General features: G+C 34.7%; 1 protein-coding gene across 4 annotated transcripts in view; it reads right to left on the bottom strand.

Moving 5' to 3' along the window:
- ADK (adenosine kinase) overlaps window positions 1–23578 on the bottom strand; it is a 626273-nt gene that overhangs the window by 138061 nt on the left and 464634 nt on the right. For 3 of the 4 annotated variants that reach the window (XM_077124866.1, XM_077124868.1, XM_077124869.1), the window contains exon 8: window positions 7385–7420. The exons of the other annotated variant lie outside the window; for it this stretch is intronic. In XM_077124866.1, coding sequence (XP_076980981.1) covers window positions 7385–7420 — 36 coding nt within the window. The remainder of the gene's footprint in view (window positions 1–7384; window positions 7421–23578) is intronic. 4 annotated transcript variants of the gene reach the window in all.

A 23578-nucleotide genomic window follows, 5' to 3' on the forward strand; every position in this document is an offset into this window, starting at 1 on the left:
ATAGTTTCAGCTTTGTTGAAAGTTGGAAGTTTATTACTGTGCAAAGTTTCAAATAGTTATGGAGAGAGAAACAATTATCAGAGAGGAAATGAATATGAGTGACATAAAGGAAGTTAACTAGGATAGATAGGACAGCAAAATTTAGGTAGACAAAGCAGATAAGTCATAATGGATTGTAATGATTACAAACAACATTAGAAATTTTTTAAAGGTTAAACAATCTCTAGCGAAATATTTGTATGTTATTTGTTCATTAACTACTTTTAAAAATTCAGATAATATATGAATCTAAGCGTCTAATATACCCTAAAATTTTGATTTCCAGAGATCTGTAGTTTCTGAAAAGAATAGTCATTTGTGGTAGGACAATGCTGCTGACCTTTCAAAAAGGCTGACTATTTCACTTTTGTTACTTATTTTAGAACAGAACTAAACCTGAACTCTGATAAGATGAGAAAAGAAATCCCCTCAGTTCTTAGGAGCGGACTAGTAGAAATGACCAGTAACATTTAAAAGGATCCCTCCCCCCAAAAAAAACAGCTATTAATAACAATGTCTTCACTCACTTAAATAAAAAGTAAACATTTAATAAAATAACTCACATTCTCGCAACTTCTTTAACACAAATATGTTTCGCTATTATAGGGCTCTTGCTTATGACTGAGTATAGTTTATATTTAATAAAAATAAGCGGTGAACTCCAGAAACAGATTCATTTTAGCATACTGGGAACAGAATCCTAGGCATATACTGGATGTTTCTTAAAAAAGGTTTTTCTTCAAGGTGGTATAAGGAATAAATTAAGAATGAGATTACATTGTTGTCTTCTACCAACTCAGTGGGAAGATGTATTTTTTATGGTAGTTTTGGTAACTTAACCAAAGAAACATTTCTTATGTCAAAATAAATCTTATAAAAACTGCCATTTAAGGTTGAAATAAACTTTCTGAACACAAACCATAATCTTTACAGAACAGTTAATTCTTATTCTATTCATATCTATATCCACAGTTCATACAACATCCCTTTGTCACTCAGTCTAGACTCAATTAGTAAACACCTAAATTTCTCATCTATCTTAAGGAGCCACTCCTTTGCCCTCAACAGTTGATACCCACATAGTAAAAAAATTTTCTTAAATCCTCTATGTTATCTTCCCAAAGCTATATATTCAGTTCTACAGTTTTTCCTAGTAGCTTCTTTTTCTTGCACCTAAGCTTATACATCTTAACAGGATGGTGAAATTACAAAGGACTTTATACAGTGTGAAAGATCTGGATTTATTATCTGTGTGATTTTGAGCAAGTTAATAAACCTCTCTGTGGCTCTGTTTCCTCATTTACAAAAGTAATAAATTATATTTACCTTAGAACATGTTGTGAGTGATGTATATTAAAATTAGTGCTAAAAGTTTGAAGAGAAACAGAATATCTGAAATTTTGAAACAGAATTTCAAAGTTTCTCCCCATAAGAATAAAGTTTAACATCACCAGCAGTAATGTTCCTCTCTGACACGATGACTAAGGGCACATTGTTTCTGTGGTATCATGTCAAAAATGTACACCCTTAACTTAATCATGAGAAAACATTAAACACTCAAACTGAGGGATGTTCTACAAAGTAACTGACTAGCAATATTCAAAAGTATTAAGGTCATAAATGACCAGAGTGAGAAACTATCACCAATTTGAGGAGACTAAGAAGATTCTGGATTCTGGAACAGAAAACGGAAGTTACTGGAAAAACTGGTGAAATCAGAATAAATAAAGTCTACACTTGAGATACTGGTATTATACCAATGTTAATTTCCAGTTTTGATCATTAGACTTTGGTTATGCAAGATGTTAACATTTGAGAAAGCTGGGTGAAGAGCATAATGTAACTCTACTGTTTTTGCAACCTCTCTAAATCTAGAATTATTTCAAAAACGAAAGTTAAAAATAGCTGTTGTAAGGATGTACATGCTGAGCACTTAATACATATTAACTTCCTTCCTCTAATATTATCATTTTAATACTCTCCCAAAGCCTTCACATCCTGAGCTTGCTTCAGAATCTCTCAAGAGTTTTAACCATTGAGAACTCAATTTTGGTATTAATGAGGGAGAAGAAAGAGGAAAGGGGAGAGGAAAAGTAGAACACAACTCACCTTAACTGAGTAACGGACCATGTATATAACTCTAAAATACTCATTAAATCTTAACTACTCCAGGCAGTGGGTACAACTACCATATCCCCACTTTATAGATGAAGAAATTGTGTCACAAAGAGATCAAATAGCTTGCCTAAGGTCATAAACAGACTAAGGGCTGACACTCACAAGGTCTGACCCCAGAGATCACACTAAATCACTATTCCACGCTATCCACAGTCATATTGCTTCTACAAATTCTGTGACTTTTATTACTGCAAAACTATATGATGTTCATTCTAAATCATTTTTCTGCCATATTCACAAGTAGTTCCTGATCTTGTATTTAAGTTTGCTATTTTTTCTTAATTATTCTGGCTTCTTTTTTACCCAAGTGAATTTCAGTATTTGTATTTCAAGATATTTCTCACTTTTTCTAGGTCATTCTGAAATCTAATATTTTTAGATGTTAAAAGAGAGAGCTGTATAGCAAAGTAAAATATAGTAAAGAGTACCAGCTTAAAGAGGTGAGCTCTAGTTCTGACTCTGTTATGTATTAGCTATATGACCTTGAACAAATCATGTAACTTATTTTTTATCTGTTTAACTTATATGGCAATATAGACCCAACAAACCTCCATTTGTGTGAGCATTAAATATATTAATGATATGTAAGGAAAAGGTTTTATAATGGTGAAGTATTTTATGAATGTAAAGTTAGGCGTTCATGTCATGGATCACACATTAAATTTTGTATTGCCTTCCCTGTTTCTGTGGAATTCCATTTATGATGTTCCCACACACTGCCTCATTTAACCATAACATCTCCAAATAGAAACTTCTATAATAGTTAATGGTATTCATAAGATGTGTCAGTCTCCAGCCTTATCTGATGCTACTTCCTCCTCACTCACTGAATTCCAAGAACATTGGCCTTCCCCCAGTTTTTGAAGTACACGATGTCTTTCTTGTTTGAGGGGTCTTTGTGCTATTAATTCCCTGGAGTTTCTGTTTGTTTGTCTTTGGCTTTTTTCTGTCACATTAGAGATTTGTATTTTCAGGTTTTCCTTTCTTCCACCTCCTTCCATGACCACAATATTTAAAATAGGCCATTTTCCTACCTTCTCTTTCAAAATATGCTGTATGGCCATTTATATTGTCTTTGGGGTGTATCAAAGAGTTTAGCACATAGTGCTCTGTAAATATTTGTTGACTGAAAAAAATGATTAAATGAAGATAATTAGAAGATTTTCCTATCTCGTTCCCTTAATCCATTTTAAAACTGTCCCAGGCACCTTTGAAAGCAGTACTGCATTTTGTTAACCAGCAGGATCTGATTTAGTGAGTGTCTTATTCCCAGAAAATCTAGGTGATCATTCATTGCATTTTCCATATTTGTGAGAATATGGAAACCTTAGAACCACCTTGGAGAATTCTCTGGGAATCAACACACTCTAAATACTCTCCATAGACTTTCTATTCAGTGGTATTCAATGGAACTTTCTGCGATGATGCATATATCCTATATTTGCACTGTCAAACATGGTAGTCACTAGCTACACATGGCTATGGAGTACTTGAAATGTACCTAGTGCAACCAAGCAGCTGAATTTTAAATTTAACTTAATTTTAATTTAAATAGTCACATGTGGCTAGTGGATACCATATTGGATAGCATATTTCTACACTGTCCTCTCTCTGTGGTATGGGATGATATAGTCATTGGTTAGAGAAAGGATACAAGTTTGGAATCCTCTGCATAGAGAAGGAGAAAAAGAAAAAGGGAGAAAAATTGCTTTGTTTCCTCTATGGAGAGATGTATTATAGATCTTAGATATATAGAATAAGAAAATTAAAATTTGTTGCTTGGGGCGGGCCACGATGGCTCAGCAGGCAGAGCTCTCGCCTGCCATCCTGGAGACCCAGGTTCAATTCCCGGTGCCTGCCCATGTTAAAAAAAAAAATCTGTTGCTTGGATTAAAAAGGAAATAAATAATTCAGTAGAGAAGATACGAAAATTTTAATCATTAGACATATACTGTTGCACAGACAATGAAAATAAAGACAGAGGTACTTTTTTTTCACTTATTTAATTTAAACCAACATGCAATACAGTTTTTAAAGGCTTCATTATAAAACATGCTTTTAAGCACCTTATTTTTATTTAGGTTCTAAAAGTAAAACCTATTTTTTATAGGTTAAGCTCAAGTTAAGGTAGATTTAAAGACACACATTGCTGTCTGAACTGATTTCCAGAATAATAAAAAGCCTTATGAAACTTTTTACTCGAAGAATTGTCATTTAAAATTCTTAGCAGGTCTGTCATTTAAATCAGGCACTATGCAATTTTCCATCATATATATATATATTCCTCTCTCTACTGCTTTGTGCTCTGCCCAGCTCCAGTTTTTATCTCATCCTCCAGTGCCCTTCTAAGCTGCCTCTTCTTACTGAAAATTGCCCAATTCACTCTAAAGATTAAAGATTTCCTGAAAGAAAGATTATCTAAAATTTGCAGTGAATCTATCCAGAATATAATAAACAATGCCATTGAGATATTTCCTGGTGAATAAACACTGGCTATTTTTAGACATATTTGAATTGGTCTTCACCAGACAGATCATTGGTGGCAAAAACCAGTGGTTTTGCGAACTGATTGGGATTTATAATAGAAAATGAGGGTAGGACAGCAGAACCAGGGGAAAGAAAAAAAAAACGCTCACCTTTCCTTCTTTAGACTTTTCATCTCTCTCCTCTCAGTCATGTCCCAAATTTAAAGGCAAAATTAAAGTTGTGAGGGTTAAAATGTAGACTTTGTCTAGTTTGTCATACCTGATTTGAGAGCATTAATATATTTCTACAAACAGAAAACTATTAAGACAAAGTGATTTATTCTTATTTGAGTGTTTAAGAATACCAAGTTCCAAACTTATACTTTCATACTACTATCTAATGAACTAAGGAAACTTTAATGACATTTGAAGTCACTGAATTTCTCCAGATAGTATTCTATAACACAAATACATTATGTTTTATTAACAATATATATTCTCCAATGCTTGTAATGTTTCAGGAACCCATGATCAAGACACTTATAAAGTGCTTATACAATCTAACATATCACTGTCAATATAACCAATAGACCAGTTTTGCCATGTGAGAAGGTAATAAGGTATGCCAGTATAATCATCATCACTTTGCTCATATACTGTAATTAATTTGGCAGACATGATAAAAAGAAACAATTCAGGAATCAGTAATGTAAAAATTAGTAGAAAAAATAAAAAAAATAGTCTGTTGTTAAGTAGAAAAAAGCAAAATTTTGTTTGTTGTTAAGTACGAATTTTAAACCAGGCATATTCAAAATGTGTAGTTGTTAAGACTGAATTTTAAACCAGGCATATTCAAAATGTGTAGTTCAATAAATATATATATAGTAGTCAGGCTTAATAAAATATATTTTAAAAATTATCTAGGTATTACAGGATTATGCTCATTTGTCATGTAACATATTTCCAAGCATCGGCAAAACTGATTATTTTATAGAACCAAAATACATTTTTTACGCTAACACAGAAAACTGAAAGGATGCATATTTATATTCTATAAGCTTTTATCTGTTGAGAATTTTGATATAGCAACAGAGGATATACATTTTCAATATGAAAATTTAACATTGGGTGGGCCATGGTGGCTCAGCAGGCAGAGTTCTTGCCTGCCATGCTGGAGACCCGGGTGCAATTCCCGGTGCCTGCCCATGCAAAAAAAAAAAAAAAAAAAAAATTAACATCAGTGAAACTTTACTTACATTCACATGATCAAAACATTAAATTGAATATTCCCTAATTATATTTAGTCCTATACATGAATTGTCAGTTTGGGAAATTATAAAGCTAAACATATTAGAAAACAAACAGAACAATCTTTATTCCTTCTTCTACATGTGACTCAACCTACAAAACAAACTCCCACAAAACAATTGCAATTCCCAATAATAGAGGGGAATGAGGCAGGATTCCCTGCCCTGAAATAGTTCTCTCATAGGACCTTAAAAGTAGATTACTTTTACCATGTGATCATCATCTTTCTCTATGAGGAGGAAATCTGTGTCTCGTTGTCAAGTTCTATGACATGGAAACGTGCACGTGTATTACTTTGTTGCCTGATAATGAATCCACCCTTAGTACATTTAAATAACTGTTCCACAAAAAATTCACACAACCCTTTTCTCTAAAGAGATCAAAGCAGGTTTGCTAACGCTATCCAAACACTGCTTAGGATGTCTCAAGATGGCAGGGAACTCTAAGTATGCATATGAGAGCTCCTATATACTACTTGTATGCAGGTTAAACTTTATTTTATCATTACCAGCCAACATTGCAAGTTGCTGTGTAATATACAGCATTTGATGTGGTTCAGGCTCAATAAATCTGATAGTAACAAAAGACAAACTCAGCTTATTCTGTCAAGTAACCTGGGTTCAGTTAAACTCAGTGTTTTCAAAAAATTGATTTGAAGATGGATATTATATACAAGTAAAAACATGGTCTTGACTTATTTTAATTTAGCTAACAACAAGCACAGAATTTTGAATCTTGACAAGATAATAATTCTACCAGGAAAACAGAATGGGGACCTGGAAATTAAAGCCAATTATTGATATTTAGTTTCAGAAAATTTATGTACATTTTAAGCTATTAAAAAAAAAAGAAACAGAGAAGAAAATGCAAACAGGAAGTTTATATAAGCAGGATCTAAATTAATAAGTTACTAACAACTGTTAAGTACAACCTTTTGGAAATTAATTTGCATAATGATAATCTACATGTGCTAGGGTTGAAATTATTTAAACGACATTATATTTCACTATTTAGTCTTACTCCACCACTGTTTTAGCAGTGAATCCTTATGAAATGTAATGCAGCTAATGAGGTAGCTTTTTAACTGAACAAACTGACAGGCCCCATATCTGCACAGGCAGCTTGAAACCGTGCCCAACCTCTTGGCTTCCCAAGAGGCTTTTCAAAATTCAATAAATAACATCTGTAGGCGATGTTGGGTGCAGACCTAGCAGAGTGCGTCATAACACTGTGCTGGCAGAACAAAGAAACCATGACGACTGCCAAGTTTCCATGGCAACTGCTGCGAGGCTCTGAGAGTATAATAGCACATCAATCACTGTCCAAAAGAACTTCATTATCAGCTAGAAAAAACCTTTAGGATCTGTTTAGCGTGCAATTGTGGGTTAACTCACCTCAAAGCCTTGCTCTCTAGCAAAAGTGGCAGCTTCCTGAAAAAAAAAAAAACAAAAAAAACAAAAAATACGAACAGTTAATTATAAAGTGTTAGGTAATGAAGAAATAATCCATTTTGAAACTCATTCAAACAGTCGTCTTTTTACACAATTATCTCAATATACCCACATAGTTCAATTTTTATTCTTACACCAAAAAAGATTTTTTTTTCTCTTAGCATTAAAAAAAAGGCAGCATAATGTCAACACAATTCACAAGTTAGAATAAAGAAGATGTAGTGCATGTTTTTACTTAGCTGCCACAGAGTTCAGGTCTTCTGACCCAGGCAAAGAAAGACAATAATGTGAAACCTAAGGAACATTCTGGTAGTTATATTTTTAATTAAAACAATATCTCTCAGAAAGCTGCTAATAAATGTTCAGATTTATTTAGCAAGCACCTGTTAATAAATGTATAGATTCAGAAACATTGCCATTTTGCAACCCCTGTAATGAAATTTATTCAAGCAAGGATCCTCAATGGATGCTAAATTCATTAGGTGAAAGGATGATGGGGAACTGGATATTTCCTTGGAATCAATGTATTATAGATCATATACTGGCTATTGGGAGCAAAGCAGAACTTTATAATTGAAGGATCAGACTTATCAATCACAACCCAGTGATTGATTTTGTCACATCATCACTAATAGTGGGACCACCAAATATTACGTGCCTTCTGTTATTATGCAATATAAAATTAACAGCATCACCTATAATGTATTCTGTTTTGGCCAAAAACCTTTAACATGAATTACTAAAAACTTTAGTTCAGCAACTTAGTCTACAGGAAATACAGGAATAGGGGAACAAATTAAATTATACATCGAGGAAGCACTTGGACAAATCCATAAGGTAGGACATTTTATAGAAAACTAGCTCGGTGTCTTCAACAAGGGAATATGACAAAATGGGGAAGGAGGACGCATCCAAAAGCAAGATAGGAGCTTAACTGAATCATGTTTTTAACAAAACACCTATAAAGACATTTTGGGGACAACTGAAATCTGAATATGAAATGGGAATTAGGTAATATTAAAGAGTGATCAGTTTTGTTAGGTATGATAAAGAAAATGTCCTATTTTTTAAAAGATGTCTTCTGAAGTCTTTAGGGATCTTCTTTAAGGATCAAATATCATAAGTGTAATTTATTTTAAAATACTTCAAAAAAATTAAAATGAAGTAAAACTGGCAAAATGTTAACAATTGATAAATCTAAATATATGTGGCATATTTATCTACTTTTTTTGTACACTTGGAAATTTTCATAATAAACAGACTAAAAATTTACTTTTAATATAAGACATTTGGGTAACAAAGTTGAATGTTAAAATTTTTTTAATATGCTAAGATACTAAAAATCTTAAGGGCACAATCTGACAAGCATTACATATCCCAATGTCTTTAAAACAGGTCATCGTATAATAAAAACACATCTGTGTAGCCAAATCCTTTTTCTTACTTTATTCTTTGCTTTGTGCATATATCTTAACCTTAGGACTGAGAGAAAATGGAGGCAATATTACTTTTCAACACGACTTTCCTCTTGAAAATGAAAAAAAAAAAAATGCAGACAACTGTCAAGAGTCTCTACATCTTAACTTACATTCCTCCAAAATTATCTTTGCCAAGAGATATTAATAGAAGGATGGGATTTGAGCCTGAGTGCTGAGCAGCTCCAACTCAACTGAAATGACTGCTGCACCAAACCATGTAAGGCAGAAAATACAGTCAATGTCTCCAGCACAAATTTGGGTACTATCTACACGTTGGGAAAAACACTGGGAAAAAATGTACGCATGCACTTATGGTCCAATATTTTAATAATATGTAGATTTAGAGAATCATTTTGAAAGTTTGGAAAGGTCAAAACAGGCAATAAGCTGAATACTGGACTTAACAGAAAGTGATATCTGAAGGGTCAGCTCTTTAGGCTGTTCAATAGTGAAATGTAAGGCTGGCTAGCTTAGCTTTAGATATGTGAACCAAAAAAAAAAAAAATCGAATCTTGACAACTGGCGCAAGCAAGGTTAGTCTCTTTGACAATTTACTTACAATAGAATTTGTACACTGAATAGTCAATATTTGCTGACCAGCATGTCAAGGAAAAGGAAATGGTTCAAAAGATGTCAAGGTAGTGTTTTTCCCAGCTGTCATATAATTAACCAAGCTAATTTTTAATGTTTAAAAGACAAGTGTAAAGCTGTGCTAGAAATATTTATTTATATGGAACTTTACTGAAGACACGAAAGAACCCCAAGAACTGTAAGATAAAGTTAAAATGAAACTATAGGACTAAAATTGCACTAAAATACAATGACTCAAAATTTATGTACAGTAGTTAAACTGTTTTTTAACGTATAAGTTTGTTCCTCAAAATATGGTCAGAAATTAACTGCGAGATGTTATTATATACTAGAACTAACTAGAACTAATTACAAGAAGAAACAAATATTTGTGAAACTGTTATTTTTTAAGGAAACTGTTATTTTTTAGGATACTTCCATATCTGTAAACTCTTCTCAGTATCAGCATTATCTGGTTCAGGAAGGACCAGAAATTGGTTGCTTAAGAAAAGTCAACTTAAATTTTTTATCTTAGCTTTCCTCACACAGGTTTGCAGAGCTGTGCCTATCACTAGAAAAGCCAGCACTTGTTCTGTGGCTTAAAAAAGATCTTATCTTATGATTTCCTCCCATCTTCCTTTGATCTGGGGCTGGTGCCCCCAGTTACTATTAGAAAAGGCAGCTGGCTCACATCACTGCTGACTTTCCCACAGCTAACCTCTGATCTGAAGGTGTCTGTAGATCCAATGATGAAACGTTTATTTTTCCCTCTCAGCAAAACAAACAAAACAACACAGGGGAACAGTCTGACCCAGTAAGAATTTTAAGTAGAACGTTGGTCCCCAGATTTGCTGCATGGGACAGAAAGGGCCTTAGGTCAGATAGTAAGGAAGAAAGATGGGGCATAGATGGTAAGCAGAAGAGTGAGGCAGGTTCCAAATATCTGGGGTAATTTCAAGTGAACTGATTATACTAAATTGAAAAGGACTTTTTAGTGTGCCTTCGAAGTAAAAGTGAGAAAAGAAAACAATCAAGTCCCCATCTGTGCTGCCCCAGGGCGCCTCGTACTGAGTTTCACAAATCTAATGAAGCAGTCAGGTTAAAATCCAACCTCAGAGTGGATGTGACATGTGGAGAACAGCTCGGGTTAGAATAGAGAAGTAGGGCGGTTCCTAATGCAGGTGATTATCCATGTGATAATCATTATATTTACAGGCTTTCCATTTTAGATCTGACATCAAAAATCACAGAGGAGGAGGGATTAAGGAAATAAACAACTGACAGAGGCTTTACTGCTCCCCTGAGAGTGCAGCCCTTTCATTCATGCATGACAGGCAACAAAAGCAAAACCAAACAAGCCAGGAAAGAGTTTTTCTGAGAAGGCTGGATTTCACATTAACACTTCTTTCCATTTTGATAACTTTCACTATTATTCAGTTTCTCAGGCAGGTCACATTTTCAAAATCAGTTTCCATTGTTGTCTATACCAGACTACAGTATCACTTTTGGTTTACAATGAATGATACTTACATAATATGTCTTTTATGACAACAGAATCATTTTTTCCTTCCTGGAACTGAGTATTGTGAATAAAATAACATATAATTAAAGTCTTAGACTCTCATCTATACTGGCCATTTAGGACTTAAAGTAGGCTTGCTGCTTCAACAACCAGGCTAAAAGGGTGCTGGTGAAACAACAATCAGGTATGGTTTTTTGAATCAAGGTTTAAAAAAAAGGTTGAAAATCCATGGTTAATAAAAACTATGGAATACTTACATTAAGAGCTATTTAAAGAAGTAGCAAATCACTATTAAAAAGCACAATCTTGGGCGGGCCACGGTGGCTCAGCAGGCAGGAATGCTTGCCTGCCATGCCAGAGGACCCAGGTTTGTTTCCCGGTGCCTGCCCATGTGAAAAAAAAAAAAAGCACAATCTTCAGATTATACAGTGAAGGAAAGAGAAACTCAAGTGCATGTTTATGTATAAAAGACAACTGTTTTGTTTTTATTAAATTGAGGAGAAAAATATTTCTTCTGCATTTTTTTTTTTTTTATTGCATGGGCAGGCACTGAGAATCAAACCCTGGTCTCCAGCATGGCAGGTGAGAATTCTGCCAGTGAGCCACCACCACACCGCCATATTTCCTCTGCATTTTATCTGATTACGCCTCAGATCTTATTTACAACAGATTTGGAATCAATATTAAACTAAATAACACTTGTCCATATTCTTATTTCAATTCCAATTATTCATTATTAGTTTTATAAAAATACAACTAATTTCTGTGTATGGATCTTGTATCCTGAGACCTTGCCAAATTCACTTATTAGATCTAGGAGCTCTTTTGGAGATTCTTTAGGATTTCCTAGATAGATGATTATATCTTCTGTGAATAAAGTAGTTATTCATATTCTTAACCTATTCATACCCAAAGTTATTTTGAGAGTTGGCAAAAGCCTTTACAATATACGATTCACCTCTCTTCTCTCTTTTCTCCAGGGTGATCTAAAAGTATGAGGATCATCACTACTAGGATAGTTTTCAATCCTTGCCCTCCTGGCTTTCTGCTCCTCAATTCAAAGCATTGAACCCACTTACAACTATTATCTGCCTGCTTATATCATCACCCTGGTTTTGGGTGTAAACTGAAATTTCATGTCCAGAAACAAAGAGACAGTGCACAACACAGGACCAAAGAAAAGTCACTTCTGACTATTCACACAAAGTAGCTCGTATACTCTAAACACACTACTATGTTGCTCCAATGCAAGGAAGAAGTAGGAGATTCTGAGTCTATGATGGCCTGGTTCTCACCGGGAGTCCCTACGGTCTTATGCAAGTTGTGGGAGTCCAGAGCCTTGGGAAAAGTCAAAGGAAAAAGGAGCCATCAGTGAAATAAAGAATGGTTCCTTATCAGTTCTGTTTTACTTTGTTCATCTCTCCTTCCAACAAATATTTACCTCCTAAATATGGTTTTAGGCTAATGGATAGCTATGTAATGGTATTTCTCCCACTTTATTTATATAAAATTCATATCTTTGTATATATGTTTATTTGTATACATGTGTGGGTATAGAAAGAGACTATCCTGTGGATATCTAAAGAAAGGAGAAATTCATATGCAAAAAAATTTATATATGAATAGATGAATGATATTTTATTTATGACAAATAATACACATTGGATTTTGTTGGTATATCTAAGTGTTTCATCTGTACCAAAAGTTTAAGAATTCTAAAAACATAAATTACTCATTATAACTTCATGCTCATAAGATACATCTCATTGTACCTTCAACTAAATCCATTAAAATGAAAATAACTATGTTGTTTAACACATTAAATATTTTATATGGGTATCTTACCCAATTAAGGCCTTCTGCTGAATATCTTCCCTGAAATAAACTGGCAAGAGTTAACTATCCCTAATGCACAGGAATTTTTTCCTGTGCTTGACATGGCAGCAAAGCAAGTGCTCATTTTTCCAAAGCAGGAGAAAAGTTTGGGTTCTCAATTCATACATTTTTCCTTCTCAAAAAGTCCCACTGAATAGTTGAGGTAACCTCACTAGGGTAACAATTATGAACATTTAATTACCAAAATAATTTCAAATATGTGACCTAAGAGGGAAGTCAAATACATGTACGTGTCTCAAAAACAAATTGCAGCTTCTGCAAATATAAAGTCTCCCTCAATACTAAGGCCAAAGATCTGAAGATAATTGAGATATGCTTTCTCTGAATGGCTTTAAATGTGTGATAGTTTTGGTTACAACTATTGGCTAAATAGAAACAGTACAGCACTTAGAATCAAAAGACCTGTGCTAAGGTCCTAGTTTACTGCTTATTTGTTATGTAATCTTGTTATGTAATCTTAACTCAGTGCATCAGTTTTTTTATCAATAAAATTTGGGCTGACAATAACTATTTCACTGGATAGTTGCTAGGAATAAATGAAATATTTAATGTAAAACTGTAAGCGATTTTACTATGGAGTTCAAGTTATTGGTGGGACCACAGGGCAGTTTAAACATATGGGCTCCAAGAACGCAGAATGCATTCAATAATTTGTCCTATCCGTGGGCCATATGTATAATAGGTAGCCAAAAATGTCTCCCCTATTCCTGACTCCTGGTATTCAAACTCTTGTGCAAACCCTCCTGTTGGAGTTGGGTTGGATATAGTAACTTCCTTCTAACAAATATAATATGGCAAATGCGATGGGACGTCTTGTTTGTTCTCATATGCGCCCTTGCTCTGGGGGAAGCAAACTGCCATCTTGAAGAGGCCCACAGACAACAACCAGCTAGGTTCTAAGACTTGCCAAAGGCCAAGTGAGTAAACTGGAGGTGGTTCCTCCTCCAGTTAAGTCCTACACCAGTTGAGCAGTGAGTTAACTAACAGCTCTGGCTGACACCTTGATTACAACAATGAGGGACCCTGAGTCAGAAGCACCAAACTAAGCTGTGCTGGGATTCCTCTTCCTCAGAAACTGTAAGATAAATATTTGTTGCTTTAAGTCTCTAAGCTTGGGAGTAATTTTTTTATGCAGCAATAAGTCTTAGACTTATAGAAGTAATGAAAGCTTTTTGGCTATCACTGGGCACTGGGATGGGCTATTGCAAAAAAGAGACAATATTTTCTATTGATCGTGCTAAGCACATACCTTTATTACCTTATTTACTCCTCACAATAACCCTGAGTTACAAACCATTATTAGTTCCATTTTATATACGAAGAATCTAAGCCTTAGAGAGGTCAAGCAGCATGGCCAAATTCAGATAATTTCTCATTCATACTATGTTAATAAAAACCTTAAAGCAAGTGTTGTCAACAAATCAACTGCAGAATAAGCAAATTCTGGAAGGATAATTTAGATACACGCTACTAATGATTTTGTACATATGTTAAAGATGTTAACCATTTTTTCAACACAATTTAACTGAGAGATATTCTTGGGGTAGAATTCATTAGTTTGGCTCAAGTTTACTTTCAATTTACAATGAATGTCTTTTATTATTCTGAAGTAATAGTTACCTTATGAAGATTGCTGTAAGATTTTTAAGTCATGCTAGAATTCACTGGTGAGAAAAATACTGAGACAAAATCTGATACCATTATAAGGCCTGTATCAGCAGTAGCAATAATCTACCTTTATGCCATAATGAGGTCTTATGATAAAGTACTACCTGTTGTGTATTTTAATTTTCATATCATACATCATAACATAAAGACATGTTGCTTCAATCTTTAAATGTGTCTTCATGCTGTCCTTCAAACTATGAATTACCTTTTCTTTATGTTAGTTTTATGTACTTTCTTATGAGACTGAATCAATATTTTATTTCTTTTAATTTTATACTATCTGAAGAGGAAAAGTTTTAATTTGTAAATAAAGTAAATGAAGATGGAGAAAAATCTGCTAGTAAAATATGAGCCTGGAAACCTCTTTTTTAAAAATAAATTTCATTCATGAAAATATCTGTACTGGCTTTTCTGAGGAATATAAGATTCAACCTTTCAGAGATTTTAAACCTATGCATTGACATTTATTACCATATGCTTCCTGTCTGAAGAATGCTGAACAGAAACATTATTTAACATTTATTGAGTGCCAAAAACTGTGTGGTGCAATGTATAACTATAAAGATAATCATGGCCCCTATCCAATAGGTTTATAATAAAAATTAGATATATAGTATATAAATTATACTTCAATAACCATAATTGGAAAAAAAAATTAGGCAGCCGAAACACAGGATAAAAAATTAGGTTTTGTTTACAACAGACTTAACCCTTTCAGAAAGATATTTAATAGCTGACCAGTCTATTCCAGAAAGAAGAGCTGTTCATTACCTTCTTTAAGCATATTTAATGGTGGTAACTAAAGGAAAACAAAGTTAGAAAAAGTGTTTCATCAAAATTTAAAACTGATTAGCTACTTAGGTTAACTTTTTTTTCAGAACCCAAGTTTTTCAGTTACTGAAGAGAGAGTAGAGAGATGAGAGCATAAGCAAAGTCTTAGGGTACTAGTCCTCTTATTGAACACTTTATGTCCACTTTAATAAGATAACATGTGCACAGCATAAAGGAGGCACTCAACAAGTGTCAGTTATCTTCCTTTACCCCATATGATCCTTGCAAAAATTCTATAAAATAAGTATTATCATTCCCATTTTACAGATGAAGATCTGAAGGTTCTGAGAAATTAAAGTACATCCAAGGTTATGCAGCAGGTAATTGGTTTAACTGGAATCTGGACCTGTGGCCTTCTGAATGGCATGTGGTAGTTTGCATCGATGAATTCTTTCACCTTTTATATGTATGAAAAAGTCTATTTCGCTCTTGTTTTTTTTCCTTCCAACTCTTTTTTTTTTTAACTTTTTTAATTGTATAGTATAACATATATACAAAGCAAAGAAATGAAAAAGTAATAGTTTTCAAAGCACTCTTCAAAAAGTGTTTACAGAATAGATTCCAGAGTTTGTCATGGGCTATCATACGATCCTTTCATATATTCCTTCTAGCTGCTCCAGAATATAGCAGGCTAGAGGGCTTACATACTTTATCATCACAATTGACATTTTTCTTTCTTTTTTTGTGAACAATAACATACATATAAAAAAGCTATAAATTTCAAAGCACAGCACCACAATTAGTTGTAGAACATATTTTAGACTTTGACATGGGTTACAATTTCACTATTTTATGTTTTTACTTCTAGCTTCTCTAAAATACTGGAGACTAAAAGAGATCAGTTTAATGATTCAGCATTCACATTCATTTGTTAAGTCCTATTTTTCTATGTATAATTCCACCATCACCTTTGATCTTTCCATCCCTCTCTTTGGGGTTGTTTGGGCTATGGCAATTCTAAATTTTTGATATTGGAAGGGTCTGTCACTAATATGGGGTAGGAAGATGAAACTATCTGATGTTCTGGAGAGGCTGAGCTAGGTTTCAGGACTTATCTGGACCAAGGACCAAGTTTCTGGAAAGTTACTCTAGTGCATGGAACCCTTGTGGAATCTTATATACTGCCCTAGGTGTTCTTTAGGATTGGCTGGAATGGTCCCGGTTGGGGGATGGCAGGTTATGTTGGGTAGCAAGGTCTATCTGAAGCTTGTGTAAGAGCAACCTTCAAAGTAGCCTCTTGACTCCATTTGAATTCTCTCTCTCTGTGTATTTTGTGCTTGTTTTTGAAAGATATTTTCACTGGGTAAATAATTCCCGATCGACAATTTTTTCTTTCAGTATTTTAAAGATACTGCTCCCAGTCTAGCTTGCATTGTTTCCTACGGCAAGACTGTTCTCATTCTTGACCTTGTTCCACTGTATATATGTCTTTTTTTTGGGGGTGCATGGTCTGGGAATCGAACCAGGCATGGAAGGTGAGCATTCCACCACTGAACCACCTGTGTACCCTATATATATCTTTTAAGATAAGTAAAATGTAATATATCTTTGGCTAGGCCTTATTTCCTTCATTCACTGGCAAAAAATCTCAAAATCAAGTCATTTACATTAATAAAAAGACAGGAAAAGGAAAGCTAGATAACCAATTCTTATTACTTTAGATACAGGTTTCTGGAGGACAATGAGAAAGGCTTGGTTGACCAGCACTTGAGACCGGACAAGAAGAGTTTCTGGGAAGAGAAAACCTCAGATGGGGAGAGTGCAGCCTTCCTGTTAAGTGACTTTTTAGTAATTCCTTTATTCTCAGTTCAAATATGCAATGCCCTTTACATGTCCACATTCATGAACCTTCCCAAGATGTCAGGTTGTGATAATCACTGTCACTAAGTATCCCATTCTCCAGAGGCACTCTGACAGCCCCACCTGATACTATTTTGGAATTTTTGCAAAATTAACTTTCTTAGAAAATATGGTAAAAACAAATGGAAAGCAAGCAATATATACAACATAAATGGACAAGTACATAGAGTAGTTTTTTTTTTTAATATTCTGTAAGTAAAGTGGCAAGAGTAAGGCATGAGATGTAGTAAAGTGATACTAATTTTAAAGAGCATACCAAGTTCTAATTGTTTTGACTCTAACTGTAGAGCTCAGCTGCAAAGCCCCCCTATTGTTTGGCTCTCTCCTTCTTTTGAGGGAGAAGAGGAAATAAAATGAGAAGTCCCAGTAACATTTAGACTCTAAAAAATCTAGTGGATTAAATAAAAAGGCATCTACAGGATTACTTTCTACTTATTAAAATAACAAAATACAGTAAAAAATAGAGAAGCAACTTGTCTCCTTCCTCTAGTGAGATATAAAGGCAATTTCCTCCCACATGACGGTTTTTATGTATGGATATACATTAACACATTCCAGAGGAAAGTCACCAATAGCCAGCATATTTTCTGACTTTTTTTCCAAGTGACTCACAGTACTTATGTACAAAATGTATTGCACTGGTGCTATCTTTGAAATGATTCCAACACACAAAAGCTGAGAATTTTCACAATGGCCTGTGGGAAGTAGCAAGGTCAGCCATGGAAGTAACAATCAACATAAGTATCTTAAGGAATAAAAACTACAAAGTCAAAGGAAAAAACATAATGTGTATGAAAAAGAAATAGGCCAAATGTACAAGTCAGGCTATTATAAAATGCAGACAACGATAGACAACACCAATATAGCATGTACTAGGTGCTCAGTAAATAAAAGCATGACTCATCTGGCCTTGCTGTATAAAAAAATAGGTTTGAAGAACACTTCTGAAAAGGTCACACTGCACTTGATACTGAAATGGAAGCTAATCTACTTTGTATTTAGTCTAGAAAATAGAATTTTTCTTTCTGCCTCAAAGGTATCTAGTCAGAATCTGAGATAACACGTTATCCAACTCTAGTGCTTGCTTGTGGTATTCTGTAGTCTCCATGACAAAGCATGAGCTTTTGTTAGGTGTCAAAAACACTTAGGAATTGAAGGTAAGTGTGTTGGTTTGAAATGATGTATGTACCCTAGAAAAGCCATGTTTTAATCCTAATCCCATTTTGTAAAGGCAGTTGTTTCTTCTAATCCCTATTCAGTACTGTATGTTTGAAACTGTAATCAGATCATCTCCCTGGAGATGTGATTTAATCAAGGGTGGTTGTTATGCTGGATTAGGCAGAGGTGTGTCTCCACCCATTTGGGTGGGTCTTGATTAGTTTCTGGAGTCCTATAAAAGAGGAAACATTTTGGAGAATGAGAGAGATTCAGAGAGAGCCAGAGAAGAACGACACAGCCATGAGAAGCAGAGAGCCCACAAGCCGGTGACCTTTGGAGATGAAGAAGGAAAATGCCTCCTAGAGAGCTTCATGAAACAGGAAGCCAGGAAAGAAAGCTAGCAGATGATGCCTTGCTCACCATGTACCCTTCCAGCCGAGAGAGAAACTGTGACTGTGTTCACCAAGTGCCCTCTCACTTGAGAAAGAAACCTTCACCAGCCTTCTTGCACCAAGGTATCTTTCCCTGGATGCCTTTGATTGGACATTTCTACAGAACTGTTGTAACTGGGACATTTTTTCAGCCTTAGAACTGTAAACTAGCAAGTTATTCAATTCCCCTTTTTAAAAGCCATTCTGTTTCTGGTATATTGCATTCTGGCAGCTAGTAAACTAGAACAGTAAGACAGAGGCAGTTAAAAAGTACTGACTTCTTTTTTTTAATTAGAGAAGTTGTGAGCCTACAAAACAGTCATGCTTAAAATACAGGATTCCTTGTCATTATGGCAGGGTGTTGAAAATTGATAGTAATTAATATTTTAAAATTTTAACTTACTTGTGAGACTAAAGCAAAAATGTTTATTTGGTACAAAACTTATATTTTGACTAGTGCATTTCCTAATATAACTTATGTAGATGGTTTAATTTAACACCATAAGTACATGGAACCTTGAGTAGGGCATGTGACTTTGTTGGTTTGTCCAGAGTGATGCCCCAATAAATCCCAGAGTGATTGGAACACTGAATTAAAAACTATTTGCAAAGTCCCAATGTTGAGAAAGGGGGAAAATTCAACTTTCCCAAGTTGAATTCTTGATATTCTCCCAAGCAAGTGCGGACAACCAAAGCTATAGGCTGAGCTCCCAAATCTTGGGGTTTGTTCATATGAAACTTAACCCCACAAAGGATAGGTCAAGCCTACTTAAAATTAGGCCTAAGAGTTACCCCCAAGAGAACCTCTTTTGGTGCTCAGATGTGGCCTCTCTCTCCAGCCAACACAACAAGCAAACTCACTGCCCTCCACCTGTCTATATGGGACATGACTGCCAGCGGTGTGGACCTTCCTGGCAACATGGGACAGAAATCCTAGAATGAGCTGAGACTCAGTATCAAGAGATTGAGAAAACCTCGACCAAAAGGAGGAAGAGCAAAATGAGACAAAATAAAGTGTCAATGGCTGAGAGATTTCAAACAGAGTCCAGAGGTTATCCTGGAGGTTATTCTTACATATTAAATAGATATCACCTTGCTAGTCAAGATGTAATGGAGAGGCTGGAGGGAATTGCCTGAAAATGTGGAGCTGTTGTTTCTGATGCTTCTTTTATCTACCTTATCAACAGACCAGTAGAACATATGGAATAAAAATAAATAATAGGGGGAACAAATGTTAAAATAAACTTAGATTGAAATGCTAGTGATCAATGAAAGGGACAGGTAAGACATAAGATATGTATGATTCTTTTTCTGTTTTCTTTTTATTTCTTTTTCTGAATTGATACAAATGTTCTAAGAAATGATCATGATGATGAATATGCAACTATGTGATGATATTGTGAATTACTGATTATATATGTAGAACGGAATGGTATGTTAAGAATGTTTGTGTTTCTTTCTTGTCATATTTTTAAAAGAAATTTAAAAATCAATAAAAAAAATACAGGATTCCTGTACAACACCCCATCATCAACATTTAGCCCTGGTGTGGAACACTGTTACTATTAAGGATAGCATTTTAAAAAATAATTGTACTATTTTTTTTTAATCAATGGTTACCTTTGTTACAATTGATGAAAAATTATAATTTTTTAAATCTATTGTCTATTGTCTACATTAGGTATATATTTTTCTCATATACTACTCTATTATTACCACTTTGTATTAGTATCAAACATGTCATAACACATGAAAGAACAAACTTATATTTGTACTATCAACTATAGTCCGTTGCCTATACTGGGGTTCACTGTGCTGTATAGTCCTATGTTCTTTTAATTTCAATTGTAATATATACAACCTAAAGTTTCCTCTTTTAACCACATTCACCTATACAGTTCAGTGCTGTTGATTACATTTACAATAATGTGCTACTACCACCACCATCCACTTTCAAACCTTTACCATCAGCCTAAATAGAAATTCTGTACAAGTTAAGCAACAACTACCCATTCTCTAACTCCAATCTATCTCCTGATAACATATTCTAGATTCTAACTTCATGAGCTTGCTTATTACAATCAGTTCATAAGAGTGAAGTCATATAATACTTGTCCTTTTATGTCTGGCATATTTCACTCAACTTAATATACTCAAGGTTCATCCATGTCCTCATATGCATCAGGACTTCATTCCTTCTTACATACGAATAACAGCCCATTGCATGTATATACCATATTTTGCTTATATACTGATCAGTTGATGGGCACTTGGGTTGCTTCCATCTTTTGGCAATTGTGAATAACACTGCTATGAACATCGGTGTGCAAATGTATGCTTGAGTCCCCGGCTTTCAGTTCTGGGTATATGCCTAGTGGCAGAATTGCTGGATCTTATGATTCCATATTGACCTTCCTGAGGAACTGCCAAATCGTCTTCTACAGTAGCTACACCATTTTACATTCCTACCAACAATGAATGAGTGTTCCTGTATCTCCACATCCTCTCTAACACCTGTAGTTTTCTGATTTTTTTCATAGTGGTCTTTCTAGTAGGTGCGAAATGATATCTCATTGTGGTTTTGGTTTGTGTTCTGGTTTGCTAGCTGCTGGAATGCAACACACCAGAGACAGATTGGCTTTTAAAGAAGGGGATTTATTTCATTAGCTCTTCAGAGGAAAGGCAGCTAACTTTTATCTGAGGTTCTTTCTTACGTGGGAAAGCAGAGGATGATCTCTGCTGGCCTTCTCTCTAGACCTCTGGGTTCCAACAAATTTCCCTGGGGTGAGTCCTTTCTGCATCTCCAAAGGCCTGGGCTGAGCTGCGAGTGCTGAGATGAGGTATGCTGAGCTGCCTGGGCTGTGCTGTTGTGCTCTCTCATTTAAGCACCAACTAATTAAGTCAAACATCATTCACTGCAGCAGGCATGCCTCTTAGCCAACTGCAGATGTAATGAGCAACAGATGAGATTCACATACCATTGGCTCATGTCCATAGCAATAGAACTAGGTGCCTTTACCTGGCCAAGTTGACAACTGACTCTAACTACCACAGTTTGCATTTTCCTAATAATGAGGTTGAACATTTTTTCATGTCCATTTTCTCTTTGGAAAAATGTCTGTATAAGTTTTCTGCCCATTAAAAAAAATTAGGCTGTTGGTCTTTTTATTGTTGAATTGTAGGATTTCCTTATATATCCTGGATAGTAAACACATATTGGATATGTGGTTTCCAAACATTTTCTCCCATTTTTCATTTTCTTGAAAAAGTCTTTTGAAGCACAAAAGCTTTTAATGTTGAGGAGGTCTCATTTATCTATTTTTTTATTTCATTACTTGGGTTTTGGGTGTCAAGTTTAAGAAACCATTGCCTAACACAAGATCTTGAAGATGCTTCCCTACATTTTCTTCTAGGCATTTTATGGTCCTGGTTCCTATATATAGGTCTTTGATCCACTGGAATTAATTTTTGTATAGTGGTCCTCTTTTATTGTTTTGCATATGGATGTCTAGTTCTCTCAGCACTATTTGTTGAAGAGACTGTTCTTTTCCAGTTGAGTGGACTTGGGGCACTTGTCATAGATCAATTGGCAATAGATGTGAAGATATATTTCTGAACTCAGTTTGATTCATTGGTTTATATATCTCTTCTTATATATAACAGTAAGTATCATGCTCTTTCAACCCCTGAGCTTTGTAATATGCTTAAAAGCTAGAAATCTGAGTCCTTCACATTTGTTGTGCTTCACATTTGTTGTTCAAGAGGTTTTGTTCAAGTCCTTCACATTTGTTGTTCAAGAGGTTTTGGCTATTTGGGGCCCCTTACTCTTCGAAATGAATTTGATAGTTGGCTTTTCCATTTCTTCAAAGTATGTTGTTGGGAATCTTACTGGGACTGCATTGATTCTATAGATCAATTTGGGTAGAATTAGCATCTTAATAGTATTAGTCCTCCAATCCATGAACACAGCTGGGTCTTTTTTATTTCTTTTAGCAATATTTTATAGCTTTCTGTGCACAAGTTCTTTACATCCTTAGTTATATTTATGCCCAGATACTTGATTCTTTTAATTTCTACTGTATATAGAATTATTTCCTTGATTTCCTCCTCAGATAGTTCATTACTAATGTATAGAAACACCACTGATTTTTGCATTTTGATCTTATATCCTGCCCCTTTGCTGAACTTGTTTATTAGCTCCAGGAGCTTTGCTGTAGATTTTTTCTTTTTTGACTTTTGTATATAAGATCATGCCATCTGCAACTTAGGAAAAGTTTTACATCTTCCTTTCCAATTTGGATGCCTTTTATTTCTTGCCTAATTGCTTTAGGTAGAACTTCTAGCACAATGTTGAATAACAGTTGTGACAGAGAACATCCTTGTCTTGTTCCATATGTTAGAAGGAAAACTTTCACATTGAGTATAATGTTAGCTGTGAGTGTTTCATATATGTCCTTTATCATTTTGAGGAAGTTTCCTTCTATTTCTATCTTTCAAAGTGCTTTTATCTAGAAATGATGCTGGATTTTATCAAATGCCTTTTCTGCATCAATCAGGATTATCATGTCATTTTTTCCCTCTTGATTTGTTAAGGTGTTACATTAATTGATTTTCTTGTGTTGAACCACCCTTGCGTACTTGGGATAAAACCCACTGATCATAATGTATAATTCTTTAATGTGCTGTTGGATCAAATTTGCACACATTTTATTGAGGATTTTTG

This window comes from Tamandua tetradactyla, chromosome 13 (assembly GCF_023851605.1).
Source record: "Tamandua tetradactyla isolate mTamTet1 chromosome 13, mTamTet1.pri, whole genome shotgun sequence".
Lineage (NCBI taxonomy): Eukaryota > Metazoa > Chordata > Mammalia > Pilosa > Myrmecophagidae > Tamandua > Tamandua tetradactyla.